The sequence below is a fragment of the Camelus ferus genome, chromosome 4, assembly GCF_009834535.1.
Source record: "Camelus ferus isolate YT-003-E chromosome 4, BCGSAC_Cfer_1.0, whole genome shotgun sequence".
NCBI lineage: Eukaryota > Metazoa > Chordata > Mammalia > Artiodactyla > Camelidae > Camelus > Camelus ferus.
In genome coordinates, this window is record NC_045699.1 from 54,032,018 (window position 1) to 54,052,413 (window position 20,396).

At 46.5% G+C, this 20,396-nt stretch overlaps 1 protein-coding gene across 1 annotated transcript in view; it reads right to left on the minus strand.

The window, feature by feature from the left end:
- The window catches only part of PTPN3 (protein tyrosine phosphatase non-receptor type 3), a 131,191-nt gene that overhangs the window by 63,948 nt on the left and 46,847 nt on the right, over positions 1-20,396 (minus strand). Inside the window, 1 exon segment of the mRNA XM_006180789.3 lies at positions 3,483-3,637. Within this exon segment, the coding sequence (XP_006180851.2) occupies positions 3,483-3,637 (155 nt within the window).

Below are 20,396 nucleotides of genomic sequence, written 5' to 3' on the forward strand. Positions count from 1 at the left end.
GACGGCCTTCATCACTGAGGAGGACCTTCATCACCAAGGACGACTGGGCAACCAGAATGCCAGGCTCCTCTGGGGCTTCACGTGACCATCACTCTGGGTAGACACCTTCCTCGTTCAGTTCACAGGGCTCGCCATTCCTCCTCCTTAAAACACATCCTTACATGGGATCCTCACTCCCGCCTGGTCTCCTCTTACCTCCCTCGATGGTCCTGCTTGTTCCTCCTCTCTCCAACCTTTAAACACCAAACCTCGAATCTTGTTCGTATCTTCTGTCTACTCCCTCCTCAGGTGGTCCTGAAATACCGTCTCTACCTGGGTAACACCCACAGGTGTCTCAGCCTAGACCCTTCCCCCAAGCTCCTCATTTGCATACCTAAGGCCATTTCTACGTAGAGTGCAGGCATCCCCCAAATCAGTATGTCCAAAACAGAACCAGCTGTTTCTGCCCCTAAGCCTGCTCCCATCCCAGCCTTTTCCTTTTCCATAAACTGCATCTCCCTCTTGCCTGGTGCTCAGGCCAAAAACCTTGGGGTCACCTTGGGGCCTCTTTCGCATCCCAAATCCTATCTATCAGCAAATCCCACCAATTCCACCTTCAAAATATTTCCCGACTTGGTTTACTCTTAGCCACATTCCCACCCTGTCCAACTGTCATTGTCTCTCCCATAGACTAATGGTCTCCCCCCACCCCCCCAGCCAAGTCTAATACTAACAGAGCGTCCAGAGTGATTCCTGAGTCAGACCACGTTAGGACTCTGCCCAAACCCACCACTGCTCTCTGCCTCACTCAGAATAGAGCCGGCGCCCTCAGAATGACCTACAAGTTTCTATGCACCCCCCCCACCGACAACCTCCCAATAAGAAAAAAAGTTATGTTAAAAAGGTAAAAACATACACACACACACACATTATAGAAAAATTTTTTTTCCTCCATATTTAAATGGAAAAGAGGAAAAATCAACTACTTGCATGCACCAAAATGTTTTGTTTTGTCGTGACACAGGAAAATAGCCAAGCACATTATTATATTCCATCCTTGTTATCGGTGTTTTTCTCTCTGTACCATCTGCTGTATTCATTTCTCCACTCTCAGGTCCACTTTGATGTGGGCGTAGGGGATAATCTTGTAAAAAAGCACACTGGTGCCCGTGTGTTTGCTAGCTCTCTTGTCCAGGAAAATATTTTACGATATTAAAGAAAATCTTTTGAAATGGCTGTTAGGAAAAAAAACCCCCAAAACCCTGCACCTGTTATCTCTCTGACCTCACGTCCTGCTCCCCCCCTCCCCCCAATTCTAGCCCAAACCCTTCTGAAACAGGAGGGAAGTGGGCAGGGCACAGCCATTCAAGGAATGACACAGCAATTAACACCAAAATGGTGGCAGATTCAACTCCCAGTAGGCCTTGAGGCTCAAGATGGTGGGAGACTTGACTTTCAGTAGACCTTGAGCGTCATTATACGCTCATTGTAACATATTAGCACGATCAATAACATAAATAACACAGGCGCCATGACAGTCTGAAGGCTAACCATAAAAAGTCAAGGAGTGGGTGGTGGCCCAATTCCTGGGAATCCCAGCCCCTTCCCCAGGGCAGCTGGAATGGTCCTCCCGCTACCCAGCCCATAAAAACTGGCAACACAGCGTCTCATGGCTACCTTTCCTCTCCTTTCCTCTTCAGAGACAGCCTGCACTTTCTCCCTGGAGTGTCTGTATCTACTTTTACTTCCACCTGAGCACCCAACCCACACACCTCATGGCCTTTCTCTCATTTTCTGAAGCAGCCTACACGCTGTGTAGTACGTATTTCTCTAAATAAATCTATCTTTACTCAACTGTGGCTCGCTCTTGAATTCCTTCCTGCACGAAGCCAAGGACCCACACTTGATGGGGCATGTCCCTGGGGCTCAACCGAGACCTGGGACACGGCCCTCCTCTTGCCCCACATCTGTTTTTCCTGTATCACTTCCAGCCTGTTGTGCAACCACAGTAAAGGGACCCCGCCTCAGGGCCTTTGCTCTGCTGTTTCTTCTACCTGGAATAATGTGCTTCCTCCACCAAACCACATGGTTCCTCACCTTACTTCCCTCAGGTCACCTCCAAAACATCATTCTATGAGTGAGGTCTTCCCTAATTGCCTCTACAAAGTGACAACCCCACCTCTTGTCCTGCCCTGAATGCTCCACCCTCCTCACCCCGACTTTTCTTCTATGTATGGGCAACCACCTGACAGTCCGCATTTGTTTATGGTCTGTTTCCTCCCTCAAGAATGTAAGCTTTAAAAGGGCAGGGGTTTTGCTCTGTTTTGTTCACTGCTGTCTTTCTTCTTTGTACCCAGAACAAAGCCTGGCACGCAATAGGTGCTCAGTAAACATTTGTTGAATAAATACTCATGCTCTTGTCAGGAAGGAGATAGTAGCTGAGGAAGAGCTCCAAGACAGACGGTGTACATTTTAACAAAGAAGCCAGGTCTAAACTAAGCTGTCAGTTTACAGCAACTGGAGTAAACCTTTGGGATCTTAATAGGGGACTTGCCATGCAGTGACTTCATGCAAACTGCCCTCTTCTCTTCCTGCTCAGCCATCAAGATCCAGAGCGACCTGGGGTCAGCGGGAGGCGAACTCAGGGGCTGCGGGGAGACCCCAGTAGGGGCCAGTTTTTGTTGCCCTTTAACTTCCCGTGGTCGCCTATCACCCCCTGACTCTTCTGTACCCTCTCCGCTCTTTCTGACATCTTCCCTCGCACACTGAACTTTCCAGGCTGGGGCAGATGCTGGCAGCCAGTCCAGGGTTGGAGGGGACCCCTTTAGGACTGGCCAGAGGATGGGAGAGACAGACAAAGGTCACGAACACCCAGGTGGTGAGTGGGGTGGGGCGAGGCAGCAGCGACGGCCACTCTTCAAGCATCTTACTGCTGACGTGGGACTGGAGACCTCGTTCCCAGCCCCGCCTCTGCCACAGGCTTGAGGGGGAAGAAGCCAAGCCCTCCCCAAGCCCTGCCATCTGGGAGGCAAACCCCCCTCCAGACAGGACCCACCCACGTACCATGGGCACAGCTAACCAGCACCGGCTGTGTGCCATGTGCCGGGCACAGGGGGAACGACAGTACTCTGTTCCCCAGGAGCTCACAGCTTAAAGAGTGACATATAACCCGATCGTTGTAACTACTATTAACGCAGTGTGACATGGGCTCGAATAAAGCACATACAGGGCACCACTACTGGAGAATCAGCTCAGGGAAGTCAAAGACTTCGCAGAAGCAGTAACATCTGTTCACGTCACACAGAAGAGGGGGAGAGACACGCCAGGTGGAGGCAAGAACGTGAACAAAGGTTTTAAGGGTATTTCCTGTTCAATCTCAACATATAAGACCTGAGATCTTGAGCTTTTGCTTGAAAATGATTTCTCTTCATTTTCTGACCCAAGAGATGAAAAATAGTTCTTAGGGTCATTAATTCAGAAAAAACTAAGCGTGGAGAACTTACGTTAACTTTAAAGGTCTGTACCAAGCCATCTAAGAAGCGGATGCTGCAGACGACTTCGGACCGTGTCTTCTCTCTGGGTAACTCCGAGGTGCGTATGTTATTAATTCTTCCACCCAACGCACGTAACCGGGAGGTCATAACTATCGCCGAATAACCTGTAGCAGAAGATATACCTGTTAGCTCTAATGTGCAAGTTACCAGTTCTACGTGAATGGACCTCACAGTCCATCCATCCCTCACCTGTCTGCCTTGGCCCCCTCACAAAACTGCCCAAAGAGCTCAGATAAATGAGAGCCAGATAACAGACCATGTTTCCACTTAAGTTTTGACTTCCAGGCAGCTTTAAGCCATATTTATTGGTCAATTATAACACGTTCATAGAATTATATGGCTTGTTTGTGTGTCTTACGATCTCCCTGGTCTAATCTTCTAATTTATATTCCCCAGGATTTCAATTTTTAATGTTTTCCTATTTTATATATTTATGTATTCTACTCCTAACGTTTTATATGGAACTAAATGTGGTATAAAAATGATTTAGGATCTGAAGCCATTTGTTGATCAATCAGACTACACTAAGTTAAGAACAGCTATTGAGTAAGACTGTTTAAAAGAAAAGGCAACCCACAGGGGTATTTGCAATATACATCCACAAAGAATATGTGAAGAGCTCCTACATATCAATAAGAGAAAAAATAAGCAACTAGGTAGGAAGCGGGAACACGAGATGTCAAATACAAACTCAAACCTCAAAGCAATGGTACCACACGTTCAGCAGAATGGCTGCAATGAAATCTGACAAAGCCAACAACTGGCCCAGGTGTGGAGCAGCTGGAACCCTCGGGCCCTGCTCCTGAGAAAATCAGTGCAACTACTTTGGAGAATTGTTAGGCAGTATCTGCTTGAGCTGAACACATGCATGTTCTGTGAAGTAATTCCACTCCTAGGCACATTCCCAATAGAAAAGTACACATTTATCCACTAAAAGACATGCACAAGAATTTTCATAATGGCTCCAAAGTGGACAAGACCCAAATGCCTGTCAGCAGAGTGGATAAGCTGTGGTGACAGTCACACCATGTGTAACTCTACAGCAAAGGAAGTGGGTGAACCACTGTGACAAACAACATGAACTCCTCCAGTGTGCTGAGCAAAAGCAGCCAGACTCAACAGATTACCTGCAGCATCAGTCTATTCACATAAAGCTCAGAAAATAACCAATGCTAACAGAAGACAGGACAGCAGTCACTGCTCCATGGAGTGACTGAAGGGGTGACCAGGGGTCCTCTGGGATGCTCATCTTGTGATTGGGGTGCTAATAACACCAGTATACTCACTTTGTGAAAATTCATCAAGCTCTACACTTGTGATTTGTGGGGTTTTTTTTTTTTTTGGTATGTGTATTTCAACTAAAGTTTACTTAAAAAAAATACATGAATGAAGAGGGAATTACAGAGCAGTTTAAAATCTGACCTTGGTATATTCGGGGAACAGTAAGGAAAGTGTTTTTACTAGTGAGTGCCACTGTGAAGTGTTAGACTAACAGATTACAGAGGGATGCATCTGAGCACATGGCCACATCATGCAGGCGGGAGGCACAAGGGTCCAGGCCAGCTCCTCGGCTTAGGAATGGAGGTGTAAATCCGACAAGGCTGAGTGGAAGGGCAGATAAGACGAAGGACTTCACAGCAGTTTAATATTCTTCTAAAAATTAATTCTCTGCAAACTTTCTATCATGAGCCAGGCCTTTGCACATGCTATTCCTGCTGCCTGGAAAGCTCTCTCTGCTCCTCTTCACCCGATTAATTCCTACTCAGGCCTCAGTGCTCAGAATGAGGATCACTTCCTCAGGGAAGCCTTTCCTGGCATCCCTAACTACTCATTTAATTGTGTTACAGGCTCTCTACAGGGCTCACCATAACTTCACACTTACAACTGATGATGTATTTAATATCTGCTTCTGCCACTAGGAGCTGAGCTTCACGAGGGCAGGAATCAGGTCTGGTTTTGCTCACTGCATCCCCAACACCTAGCTGTGACAGGCAGTCAATAAACATGTGACTAAATCAATAAAGGAAATGAAAAATGAAGCTAAGACCTATAGTCTGGAAATAAACAGCACGACCTGATAGACAAACCTGGACTGGTGGAAGCAGGCAGGACAAAGGCTGGGATGCGAGTGGGGATGCCCCATACAGCAGTGCCCTCACACGGTAACATGCACACAGATCGCTTGCGGATCTTGTTAAGATGCAGGCTCGGATTCCAGCAGGGCTGAGTAGGGCCCGAGAGCCTGCATGTCTCAGACACTGGGGCGACGGCGAGGCTGCTGCTCCAGGCGCCACTGTGAGGGGCACCACGTAGAACCAGAAAAGCAGCACTGAAGTGTCAGGGCAGGGCCAGAGATCAGGATTTGGAAATCAGTAGCAAGGGAAGGATGAGGACTAGGGAGAAATGAGCCTCCAGGAACCACAAAAGCACAGCTTTTGTTTTGCAGGCAGCAAAAACATAAGGGAGAAGAAAGCGTGTAGAAGATACATCCAGGACAGAAGGGCGCCCTTTGTCCCTCCAGGTCCTTAAGAAGCTCCAGCAAGACCTCCATTCTTCTGCAGATGAATGTTGATGTTAAGAAAAAAGATTCCTGGGACCGGCAGTGGAAGGGAACTTATTGTCACTTACAAAATTCCACCCACCCCGCCACCTCCACCTTGCCCTTTCCAATGAAAATGTCATCAGAAGCAGGGATGCATTTTCTGAGTAATACCGAAAGTTATCAAAAGACAACAAATGTGTTCCGTAATGCTTTAACCGCACTGAATTTTAAATGTCAAATTTATTGGTTAGTCCTTGTCTAAGAATTTCAGGTGGGTTATAATAAAAAAAATTTTTTTAAAGATACAATGGAACCATTACAAGTGTGGCTCTTAGTGGGAGGTGCACACCAGAACTACCTGGGGAGCTTTCAGAAAATACGCCTGTCCCTGCCCCACCCATAGGTGGTGATTCAGCTGCCCTGGGGTGTGGCGCAGAATGACATTCCTTCTGGGAAGCCCTCCAAGAAAGGGCCAGGCCGGCAACAGCTAGAGGAGCAGGTTTTCAAGGAACCTCAGGGTGTGTTTCAGATGGTTGGACTTAGAATGCAGGCAACCCTACGGATCCAAGGGTTCTGCATCCTGAACCGACCACGGATCAAAAATATTCAGGAAAAAAAAAAGTCCAGGAAGTTGGAAAAAGCAAAACTTGAATTTGCCACGAGCCTGCAACTATTTACATAGCATTTATGTCATATTTACAGCTATTTACTTAGCACTGACATTGCATTGGGTATCATAAGTAATCCAGAGATGACTTAACGTATGCAAAAGCATGTACAGAATATGCAAATACTAAGCCGCTGTATATAAAGGACTTAAGCATCCTCAGATTTTGGTGTCCAAGTCGGGGGAGGGGAGGTCCTGGAACCAATCTCCTGCAGACACCGAGGGACAACTGTATGGATTCTTCGAAATCTGAGCCACGCGCTGAGGGTCCTCGTGTGAAAGACTTGGGCAGTTCCTCAGGGTGGCGAAAACTGAGAGCAAATCACACCATGACTCTGGATGGAAAAAAAAACTAAAGGTGACTTCAAGCAGGAGCCTCCAAATGAAAGCCACGTGCGCAGACACGCCAATCGTAGGGCTGGTTTTCACTACTGCTCTCACCGCGTGTCCGGTGCCAGCATGTGTGCCATGGGGCTCACTAACTTAACCAGGATTAATGGTGCTGCGCTTCCAGCATAATCAGGTAGCCAGTTCCTGATAAACTCAAGGAGACCAGCAACCCAGAAGAGACCTGCTTTTTCTGCCCTCACGCTGATCTGTGGTTGTTGCATAAAGGGCTGTGACCTAACAACGTTACAATGCGGACTTTCATGAAAGTCACAGAAATGTTCTTCCCACAATTATTCCCAAAGCAAACCTTGACAAGAGCAGCCTGCTGTTGAATAACCACATAATTGAGCCATGTGGTGTTTTCCGATTGTCTTGAAATAATATCTTAAACAATCCGGTCAGGACAATGGATGCTGACTAACAGCCCTGTTTCCTGTGCCACAGCAATTGGGGAACTCGGGGTTTCTATGGCTTCCTTTATGAGCCTCTTAATTCCAAACAAAGCCACAACCCAACCAGGAACACGTTGGCCTCTCCAACCACAGACGATTTCAGCTTTAGCAGATGCACTTGACAACATGGAAGCCAAGATGGTTCTTTGCATTAAAAAAAAAAGTTATGGCTTTAGAATATGTTTCACACAATAACAACAGAACTTCTACTGTGATTATAGTTTTTATGAAAGATTATACTTGCAAACCATTATAGAATGAGGCAACATCTCACCTGGTGCACGGTGGGGGCCCAGTACATACTATGAGCCCTACAGTCAGCATGTGTGAGTGCCTATACAATGTGTGACCCTTGCCTGGCATTTTGTTAACAACCTGTTGTATACTGACTGATGATTTCACATCCAAGCTTTGAAAGCTTGTTTTCCGACCAAGTTATTTGTGCTTTGAACTTGTTTTGAATAGTCTGTTTTGATGAAATGGCTTTGAAGTTGGACGTTAGGACTTGCTTATCCAACTCTTGCACCAGGAGTGGAGAGGACCATCTCGTGACGGGCTAACCACCAAGAGGCTGACCAGAAACTCGAGCGTTGGGCCGGAACAAGTCTACTCTCTGCTCATCTGAAATGCTCTCCAAAGGGCTTGGGACACTTGCTCCTGCCATGGCCAGCCTACTCCAGGGTCAGCAGTGGTGGTAAACCATGCAGCAGTCTCAGGAAGAGAAGGGACATCTGTTTCTGCCTTGGTGAGGCCACCCCTCGAAGGTAGCGGTGCCAGTCACGGAACGGTTCCTGGAGTAATAACCTTGGGAGCAGCCGACCTCGCCTGCCAACACCCGTGCACAGTCGCCCGTAAGCTACGTACCCCAGCAGCAAGGGACCTAAACCGGCAGCTGTAGTCGGAAGGACACTATCTAGAACCATCTTGTAGAAAGGTACATCTCAAGTAAACTTGGATGTTTTCTTTCATCTCCCCATTGCCTGGTACAATCGTGTAATTAATCTGTCACCGGTTTAGAGTATATTATTTCCTTATTGGCTTATTAAGAGACATGATCCTGTAGGCTATTGGCTTGTGAAATATTATAAATTATAATTCCCGCAGTGAACCTGAGTTAAAGAAATTACTGGCAAAGACAATCTCAGTCTCAACATAATGTGCCCCAAACAAAAAATAATGCTAATGAGCTCTAAGGCCTTCAGGTACCGACTGTAGATTCTGGATCTTGCAGGGCAATCCTGATTTCAAATACTTACAGGGATATACAAACGTTCCCGTAGCTTTTATAGATGTGATACACCTTACAAACTCAGCAGACCCAGAAGCAGGAACCTATTGCTCTGGGCACGTGGGACACGAGTTCCCAAGGTCAGGGTTGAGTAACCACGTTTCTGTCACCTGTCCCAGAGCCTGACACAGGGAACAAGGGATGCTTTATTTCCCAAGGGTCTACACACCTGATCGGGGGACCTTTGTTTTTTCACAAGCCAAGGAACCACAGGCAGGAAGAAGGGAAAGGAGCAGTCTTCACCCCGAGAGAACGCTGGAAAGAAACCCAACTCCACTTGAGCATTTTAAAAGGAAGTGTTAAAGTTATTTCATATTCTTGTTTTTAAAAATAAGAACTAGACCTCTAACTGAAAAGCGCAAAAGTTGGGGTGGGGAGAGGGGGAGAAAGCAGTCCTGATTTATAAACACCTAATCTGTGAGTAAACTGCTAGAGTGAATCAAACTGAACCTTCATCAAGCTGACCCAGGCCAATGCCACCACCTAGTGGCCACCAGAGGAACACACTTCACCCCCTACCATGACTTCCCGCTTTCCTCGCTCTTCCTAAAGGGAAATGTGGACAGTGACGCTCCTTTGTCGTTTATCACCCACGTTCAGCTTAGTTAAGTCTCCCAGAATAGAGAAGGCCTTCTCTGTGGCCCAGTTCCCTCCATTTCCCTAGTGAACTCAGGCGAGCTCTCTTCTCTCTTTTTTGTGTGTCTGTGTGGCTATGAGCTCCAACAAGTGTCTGACCAGCAGAAGAGGGCCCTCTCTAGCATGATAAAGTAACAAACACTCATACAGAATCAGTCATGCTAGACAGATGACTCAAGTTGTGTGATTCCCAAATACCAGTATCTAACGTACTTAAGATGAATGCTTTATTTGTTTAGCTGCTAATACCAACATTGCTTCCTCTTCCTCTTCACTGTAAACACAGCACCTGGGCTGCATTAAGGGTTAACGGAGTCTTGGCTGGGTGGGGGCAGATCAGGGCCTTAATAATCACTCGCATCACTCACTCAAGACTAGACCGCACACTGATGGGAAAACAAATGCTTTCTGGTTCTTGGCTGCACCTCCCACGGGGCAGCTCCGAGCTCCAATCTGTTCTAAGCCTGGGCCTAAGTGTTCCTTACGCTCCTCTGAAGTCAGTGGGACATTCTCTGCTAAAGAAGAAACTTACATGCACCTGGATGGGTATTTATCATTTCTCAAGCACTAGATTAAGATCAGATCAAACTGTAAGAATGTATACTTAGTATTTAAATTGCTAAAAAAAAAAAAAAAGGAAGAAGACAGCGGTTAAAAGGAGATGCTTTTTAACCAGAGAATTAAATAAAATTTTGGTGTACTTAAGAATCATCTGGGGAGCTTGTTAAAATACAGATTCTTGGGTACCACCCACAGAGATTCTGGTTTAGTAAGGACCCAGGAAATTGCATTTTAATACTTGAAAAAAAATTTTTTTGAGCTTATAGAAAAGTTGCAAGACAAAAAGAGAACTCCTGTCCATCCCCAGGGGCCTGGATTGAACTTACCATTTTGCCACATATCTTTCTCTTTCTCTCCTGCACATACATCAGCCCCCTTACTTTTTACTGTATACTTGAAAGTTGTAGGTATCATGCCCCTTTACCTGTAAATATTTTAGCAGGTGTTTCCCAAGAACAAGGACATTTCATAACCACAGTACAATGATTGCTGAGAACATTAACACTGATAAAGCACTTATCTAATACACAGTCCATACTACAATTTTACGAATCGTTCTGATGATGTCCTTTCTTTCTTTCCCCTTGATCCAGGAGCCAAACCAGGACCTTGCCTTGCTTTAGCTGTCAGGAAGAAGCTGTGTTTGTAATAAGCACCCTAAAAGGACACTGAGCACGAAGGCAGTGGAAAACTCTCAACCAGGTACCTCCTTTATCTTTTGACCGTCTGTGCCTACAGTCAGGGGCTTGGTTAGGTTGGTACCACATGTCAGTTTTCCTGTCTGTATTATAAGTCACTTCCCAGAGCCAAAAAGGGTTTCTACAGCTTAGCTGCCCCATCACTCAGTCTGGCGAAGCACTTTCTAAGACAGTGATGCAGGAACAGACTTTCCAGTCCGTATGTCGCTGCTGGAATCAGCGCAGAGGAAGAAAACAACGTGAAAATAAACTCAGTTCAAAAAGGATTCGATCATGCAGAATTTTGTAACCAGAGGTCTTGACTTGTTCAAATTAGTTCACATGTTTCAGATGGCAGTTCTTAACAATTCATAATGCCCAAGTTATAAAACAAGAGACCACAGTATCTTCTGTTAGGCACACTTTCAGAAATGGGTGGGAGTTAAATACTGTTGTTATAAGGAAGAAAAGAAAAAGAGATACATGCATTTTGCATGAATTTATTAGGTTTTGCAAATGTTAATAAAACTCAATCCAACTAATAAAAAACTAGTGATTTTAGTTCACTCGTGAAAGTGCCCATATCTTAGAAAAGCTCTCACTTCATTAATTTTAAATTATGTACAGCTGATAACCATATTACCATAAACTGGCATATGGAATTTAATATTCCTCCTGAAAATAATTTTTGTAAATCAACACTACCTTCTGCCATTTTCTCTCTGCTTACTTGGCTTTAATTTCCAAAATGTAACACTAGCAAAATAATACAAAGATAAATATATTGACTTGTCTTAAAAACCAGCTTAGAATGTAAACATAATCACTACTGAACATTTGCTAAATTAGAAAAAAAATCTATTCATCAAGGGAGGCATTTTCATGTTGCTAATTCAACAGTAAAGTCAATAAACTAATTTATCCTGAGCCTACTATACCGGAAAACTTTTAAATAACCTATTTAAAGCTTTAAGCCCAGTAATGAGTATAATAATCATAGCTAATAATCGAAGTGTTGGTGCACAAGCCTTATTTTTAATTTGGGTATGCATATATAAAAGTGTCTCATACCTTTTATTTATAAAAAGTGCTTCTGTGAGTGCATTTATGAGTTTTTAACTCTGACTTCACACTGTTCACCACCTGGGAGAAAATGCTCACACAAGTCACCTTAACACCACAGCTCAATACGCAAATTAGCTTGCAATTTTTAATCCTAATACTCCAGCAGTACCACAGGTGGGACCGAATCATTTATTCCACAGATCCTGTAAACTTGCTCTGGGAGTGGATCTCCAACGGGGAGCCCCCGGGAAGCGGGGTGGAGTGATTTGCAGGATCAGTTGTGTCCCAGCGGAGACCTGTATTTAGCGCCCTTGTTCTCATACAACTTCAAAATGTCAAATAGTTTTCTTGTTATGGAGCTGGGTTTATTTATAGGCTTCGACACCATGACACTTGCAAAACTAACAAAATAAAAGTTATACTTGATACTAGGGGGATAACAAGAAGTAGTTTTAAGCTCCCTGAAGGGCAAGACAAAGAGTGCTGTGGGAGCTGCAGGCAGTTTTGGGACAAAGGTAATGTTGCTATAAAGGGAAACCAACCTCTTCCATCCCAGGAGCTGAGTGTCCAGGGCTGTGATGAGAGGCCAGCTACCTGAAACCCACAGCTGGCTCCCAAGTGACCAGAGAACACGTAAAACCTGAGGACATTAAATGAAGTCATCCCTTTCTCTTCTTCCTCTTTCTTGAAGTATCACCAAAGGAAAAAAGCCCACATCCCAAGTGTATGCTGCTTTCAAGAGGGCTGGCAAACCACATCGGGTGTGTTCAGGGTGGCATGGCCATGAGATTTGCAGATATACACTATGATAAATAAAACAGATAAACAGCAAGGTCCTACTGTACAGCACAGGGAACTATATTCAGTACTTTGTAACAGCCTATAAAGAAAGAGAATATGAAAAGGAATATATGTATTATATATATATATGTATAACTGAATCACTATGCTGTACACCAGAAATTAACACAACATTGTAAGTCAATTCAAAAAAAAAAAAAAGCTGGCGTGAGCCCCCTCATTCCACTTCCAAATAGGACTCTTCCCCTGACTCCCCCACCCTGGAGGTGACCACTCTCAAATTTTAATATCATTTTCATGAGATTTTTTAAATGAGATTTTTAGAAGTTTACAAAAAACAAGTTTTTAAAACGTTATCGTGGTGCAGAGCTAAACCACACACTTCGCAGGACCCAGGTCCCCCGGGGCTGTTTCTCCGTGCACGTGGATGCTCTGGGTGTGGCAGGGGCTGCGGGGATGTGAGAAGGCTGGGGCTCATTCTCCCCTGTCCCCTCAGCATGTCTCAACAGTGACCACTCAACTTCCCCCCTTATGTGCCACCTCGGTGAACAGAAAAACTTCAGAGGCCAGCAAGCCTGGAAGAAAAAGGGGATGACACCCCCTTTGGAGGAAGTGAACCAAACCATGCTGGGGAAGACGACTTCTGGGACTCGCCACCAGACGAGCTGTCCCAACAGCCTCCGAGCTGAATCCCCGAATGGGACTAGGACCGCAAGTTCACAGGCCCATCCGTCTCGTTTATGATTCCTTCCGGCCTTTGTCATTACTTCGGCAGAGGAGTTCTGGATCATTTACTCCCTCAATATTCACTTACGGGCATCTGCTCTGCACCAGGCCAAGGGAGTGGGGCCTGTAGAAGACAGAGGGGATGGAGTTTCAAGTTCTAGGAGGGATGAGAGCCCACGGCGCCAGAGAACGCAGGAAGGCTCCCGACCCAGCAGGGTAGGCTGGGTGGGTGGTGGGACCAGCCCACAAGGGCTCCATGGGGTTGGGGGAGAGATGCTTGCAAGATACAGGGAACTGGGCAGGTGGAGGCAGTGGCCGTCCAGGAACTGCACACCGCATGTGCAAAGGCCCAGAGGGGAGGCTCATGCCCATTTCAGGAACCCCACAGAAACAGATTTACCAGTAGGAATAACTGAAACCCTAGAGAGATCGGAGGAAAGAGATGAGGTTCTTCAAAAATCCAAGGGGTTGTCTTGCAGAAGAGGAATCAAGACGTGGTGTGAGGCTGTGGGAGGGTCAGCAGCAGTGGCGTCAGGCAGAGATGTGGATTGGAACCCCTGCTTAGCCATTTTTCAGCTGTGTATACTTAGCAGAGGTCACTCACCCTCCCCTCATCTATAGAAGGGGGAAATTCTGTTTTCCAAGGTTATTTAAGCACTGAAGGTAACGTGTATGTCAACTGGCCCAATCAATGGTCCTTACTACCACTACCATCACTGGACTGATAATTTTACATTCCAAGGGATCAATGGATGGAAAATGAAAGAAAAAAAAAAAAAACAGAAGAGTTTTGGAATAGTCAAGGCTGCACAAATATGGAAGGGACTGCCTCGGGAGGGAGAGAGCTCCCCGTCCCTAGAAGGGATCAAGCAGAGAAGGTGGATAAGACTCTTAATGAGCAGGCTGCAGAGGGCCGGCTGGCACTGGAAGGGCACGAACTTCCAGCTTCCAGGACCAAGATTCTATTATGGCTTCTGCTTCAACAGTGCCAAGGTTAAGGTACTGACATGTAAGCCCCTCCCAGAGTAGCACTGTTCAAAACTGGATTTTTTACATGGACTTTTCACTGGAAATAATTCTAAACAGATATCTCAGTCTTGGAGGAAAAAAAGCAAATTGCCCATCAAACTATGAAATAGGGGATAAAATAATATGAACAGACAAAAAGCAAGATAGAAAGCTCGAAATACAGACAATGGACTCTGTCTCACATCGAGCAGTTTCTACCTAAAATTAGCTACCAGTCTCTTCTCATTCTCCCTCTGAATAGATCCACTGGGCCCGAAACACACTGCAAAACAGGATGGAATAAATTTACTCTACAGGGACAGGAATCAAGTTGCATAAACTTCACAAAAATACTGTGCTAATATTTGCCCTCGGGGCACAGACAACGCCCATTTGGGTGTCAGCCCATGATGTTTCTATCTTAGGCTCCAGCCCCCACCCCTTTTACAGCCAAAAGCAGCAGAAGCCTTCAGAAAAGAAAACAACTAAAGTCACTTTGAAAGGTTTGAGATGCGCTAATCGCAGCGCATCCCAGCCAAGTAGCTGGAATCTCACAACTGGACCATCCTGCCAACTCCGTTCTTGCCAAGGAGTCTGAAGCCAGCAGCAGCCTGGCCAGAGAAACCCAAACCTTACCACCAGCAGCCCTCGCCATAATTTTATCTCAAGGAAACACAGAAAAATACCCTCCAACCCCTCCCCCTCAAAACATCACCCCATTTGTCACTAACCTGCCAAGTGACCTGGAAGTTACTACTCCATTTCTTTTCAGCCCAGTTTCCCAGCTTAGAGCCCTCTAAGGCTCCTTCCAGCTTTAAAATCCCCTGGCTGGAAGGTTTAAATCCGTAGGGCTATCTCTGGTGATATCAGGTACAGTAACTCTGCTGGATGCCAGCAGGTCTAGAGAGCAAGATAAAATGTATAATTTACGTAGCCTAGTCCAACTTCCTGGGCTTTGACTTGGTGAGATGGGGTGGGGGACGGTCAGAAAAGTAATGAAAAGAAATCACATTAACTCTTAAACTTATAAAGTGCTAATCAGAGAAGTATTTAGGAGTAATGGAATGAAAATAATGTATCTCGTTGCATTTATTTATTTGCACTGAGGCCTTCCGTATGCTGGGAACTGGGAATGCCAACACACAATCCATTCTTTGATTTCAAGGAGCACTCAGCCTTTTGATCAGGGACACCGCTGCCTGGGGGCTTCGGGAGGCCAGGGATCTCAAAAGGCCAGGGCCAATTACAGGTCTGAAGGAATAAGCCATTCCTGGGTTCAAGTCTCTCCTCTGACACTCCCAAGCTGATAGGACCTTGGACAAGTTAACTTTCAAAGTCTTGTTTCCCCATCTGCAAGTAATTCTGAGGAGCAGCAATCTTGTACATAACCCAGCAGAGGGCCTGGTCCACCACACACCTAACATCAGCTCCTCTGAGTACTGTTCCAGTACCACAGCCCTTTCCACGCACCTCCCTCCTAGTCCCTGGGCCGTTCCCAATCCCCAGGCTTCCTGTCCTGAGGAGCAACCAAGGGTCTTACAGGGCTTCAGGGTTTTCCAAATATTTTCACACCCATTACCCCTAGCTCCATTCATTCTGATGGGGCCTGGCAGGCAGCACTGCTGTTCCCATTTTACAGATGGGTAGATGAGACTCAAAGAACCCTGCTCAAGTCACACAGTCAGCCACCAAATGGGGTGACGGGCATCACACACCTCCCCACTGAGTTTCCTCGCCTAAATGGCCAGGAGGAAGGTAAATTATAGGCGATTCGCTGTAGGGAAAAGGCCCCACTTACCCTCTACTGTCTCTGCGATCTACTGACTGAAGGTACGTTCTTACCTTTTGAGATAATCTTCATCAACACTCCCCACAGCTCATATGTTGGTAAATTTCCTCTTAGGGAGGAAATGGTCTAGAAAACCTTTTTCCCTCGAATTAATTCTGCAACATCAGAAACCTGAGTAATGACTGGGTATTCATTACCATATGCCCTCCGTTCTAAGATGACAATTACCAGGTGTTTCACCAGCGTTAGTTTAAAGGAACAGCACACCCAAAGGACCCTTTTGACTGTGAAGATCATGACTTCAGAAAAGGGAAAATGTGGAACATGTGTCTTTCAGAATTGTGAAAACATAGTGACTTCCTCTCACTTTTACAAAAGGCGTGGGCTGGAGTGCGCACACAATATGTCTAAAGGCCCTTCCAGCTCGACAGGCAGCCACCCCAGGTTAATGATTAACAGCGAGAGAGCAGGAGTGGGCCAGCTCACTTCCTGAGGCCAGGCCCTGGGTTTGGGCCGGGCCTCTCCTACCCTGTGACCAACAGCTCTCCTTCCAGGGAGATCCTGACCGTGGCTAGCCAGCCCCAAGCCTGTGCCCCCCACCCCCACCACGGCACCTGCCTCCAGGGATCTCAGAACAGGGAGGACTCCTGATGGAGGCCGGGGTGCACTGCAGCACCCAGGAGACAGGGCTTCTCAATAAACTTGAGCTCAACTAGACCCTGGCAGCTCACCAGTGGCGCACACGTGCCAGCGCCAAGCCAAGGGTCTCATGAGGACAGCCACGAGGCAGAGAAACTGACACACTGAGGTGGGGGGTGGTTCCTGGGTCTTTAGGAGGGTCCAGATCAGCCTCGCAGCATCTAGACCCTGTGGTTCTTCTATATGGCTGTGGAGGTGCTTGGGCAGCGCCGAACCTACCTCCATGGTTGTGAAAAAAACAAGTTGGCGCTGACCACGGGAAGGGGGCTGACCCTGAAGGGGAAGGAGGAGAGGGCAGCTCAGCTGAGCAGCTGCTACGAACGGTGGGCTCTGAGGCGCTCACGTCAAATAAAACCAACAGCGTTGTCTTGTTTGGGGAGGTTTGTTTTTTTTAAGGCGTACTTGTAACCTCTACATAATCAACAGCTTACCGTTTCCCATCTTCCCACGATGAAACATCTGTCCAGGTATTTCAAACACCTCACTGGCATTTTTTTGTTACGGTTTTACCACATCCCACCAAGTGGGACCATTACCGTGGCTGGGGGCTCGGATGACTTCTAACTAGGAGGGCTCAGACTTCCAAAAGAACCCAGAGCAAGCCAGAGCAGGAAGGGGCACGTGACAAGCACAGGCACGCACATCAGGACGTGGTGCCCAGCGAGCCCCACCATCAAAGACGCGTGGCCACGAGGTGACAGGAAGGGAGAGACCACCACCTGATAGCGACTGGCATGAGAGATGAGCAGAGATAATTTGGGCAAAACCACCAGATTTATTGTTGTCTTTTCTACCAGGCAGAACAACTGTTTTACACTGGGAAGGATGGACTCAAAGGGGATGGGAAGACATGTCCTGACCACCTCCCAGGACCCACCAGAGACTACACCTGTCATCTCACCTGGCTCCCACATCAAGAAGAGGGGTCCAGGCTATGGACAGCAAGGACCATGACCAAGGTGGCCCAGTGCAGAGCAGAACCCAGACCCCGCGGCTCCTGACAGAGTCATAGTCCTCCCAGACATCGCATTACCTGCTCTGGTCTTTTTCTACTTTTTAATTTTTAATGGACTTTATTCTTTTAGAGCAGTTTCAGGTTCACAGCAGAATTGAGCAGAGAATACAGAGAGTTTGCACAACGTCCTCCCCAGCCACACAAATATACTCCCCTACCGTCAATGGCTTTTTAAAATTGTAGTTACACAGAACATAAAATGTGTCATTTCACCCATTTTTAAGCACACCATTCAGCGGCATTAATTACATTCACAATGTTGTGCAACCATCAGCACTATCTATTTCCCGAATTTTTCCATCACTCCAAACAGAAACTCTGTACCCATTAAGCAATAACTCCCCATTCCCTCCCTCCCCTAACTCCTGGCAACCTCTAATCTACTTTCTATGAATGTATCTATTCTAGATATTTCATGCAAGTGGAATTATACGATATTTGTCCTTTTGTGACTAATTTATTTCACTTAGCATAACATTTACGGTTCATCCAAGCTGTAGCATATATAAGAACTTTATTCCTGTTCAAGGCTGAATAATATTCCATTGTCTAGAGAGACTACCTTCTGTTTGTCCATTCGTTTGTTGACACTCAGGCTGGTTCCACCATCTGGCTATGGTATTGTGAACAGTGCTGCAATGACATCTCTGTACAAGTATCTGCCTTCGCCTGTTTCAATTCTTCTGGGTGTATAAACTAGGAGCGGAATTTCTGGGTCATATGATAATTCTGCACGACTTTTTGAAGAGCTACCAAACTTTCCTACAGAGGCTGCACCGTTTTACGTTCCTGCTAGCAATGGAAGAGGGTTCCAATTTCTGCACATCCCTACCCATACTTCCAACAGGCATCCAAGTAGGATGTCAAGCGGTGTCTCCCTGCTTCCCCGATGACTGATGACGTCAGGCATCTTCCCACGTGCTTACCGGCCATTTGTAGATCTTCAGAGAAATGTCGATTCAAGTCCTCTGCCCACTGAAAAATTGGTTGTTTATCTTAATTTGGATTGAGTTACAGGAGGTCTTTGTACATTCTCAACGTTAAACCTTTATCACATAGCGTCTGCAAATGTTTCCTCCCGTTTTGTTAGGCTGCCTTTCACTTTCTTGATAATTTTGCTGAAGTCCGATTTATCTATTTTACTTTTGTTGCTTGTGCTTTTGGTGTCATATCCAAGGATCCACTGCTAAATCCAAGGTCATGAAAATTTATCCCTGTTTTTCCCTAAGAGTTCCATGGCTTTAGCTCTTACAGTTAGGGCTTGATCCATTTTGAGTTAATTTTTGTGTATGGCTTGAGGTAGGAGCCACCATTGCCATCACGATCCTTGGTAGAGCTAGCCTTGCTGGACTAGACCGTGAACTTCATGAAGGCAGAGTCTGGGTCTTTTAAAAATCAGGACCCAGTGCCTGGTACCCAGCAGGTGCTCCATGATTACCTGTGGGATGAGTGGAGGGTTGAGTGGATAAACCACAGGGGCAGCGGTGGGGAGTATCCTCCATCCCCCAACTGCTTCTCATCACTACCGAAACACCACCCACAGCTGGCTGAAAGACTCTAGTTTGTAACAAAGCAAGCCTGATAGGCTAATCATATTAAAGACTAAACACGTATCAACAATTGCACTTGCACGCTCCTATTAGCTCAACTAAAACAATCTGTAGGATTTAACTTGTGCACTTAGCTAAGGAGAGGGCAGAGGGTCCCAGCCCTGGAAAGCTCAACATGTCCTTACCAATCTCCTAACTCAAGTCCCTCACTGCACAGAGGAGCAAACTGAAGAACTGATGGAGCCAGTGACCTCCTAAAGCCTGGGCTTCCGCTCCCAGGGCCTTCCCCACCCAACCCAGGCTGGTGGGATCACCCACTGGAGACAAGCAACAGAAAGGCACGAGTTAGCCTGAACTGCTTCAAATGGTGGGAGTGGCTCTCTGGCTCCCAAACTTGCCAATGGAAAAATGAGCCCTGGGTCCTGGATCTCACTCTGCTACACGGGGCCTCTCTCCCTGTCCTCCTCATCCGCTCTCGCCACTCTGGCCTCACTGCCCCCTTCCCTGTACCTGGCTGGTACAAGCTTGTTCCCAACTCAGCTCTTCGCAGTTGCTGTTCCCTCTGCTTGGAACACCCTTCCCTCAGACGTCCTCCACCTGGCTCTCTCCCCCACTTCATGTGTCTTCTCCAACTTTACCTTATTGGTGAGGCCTTCCCGACTCACCTCTCTGTCCTCTATTCTCTGTAGTGTTTATAACCACTAGACGTATTAAATATGCTTGTTTCCTCCCAATTCCCATGTCCCTACCTCCCATTGGCATGGAAGTTCCTTAAAGACAGGGATGTAATTAGTTAACTGCTGTACCCTAGCAGCTGGAACAGTGCCCAGGAAGCCTGAGGTGCCTGGTAAGTTTCTGCGAATGGCATGGATAAAAGGACAAAATGGGGAACGACACACCCAGTATTTCCTTGCCACTAATCGTTGCAGAGAGGAAGGCAGGCAGCTCCAGACTCACAGGTGAGCACTGCTTGGACCCTGCAGCCACGGAGGCCCAC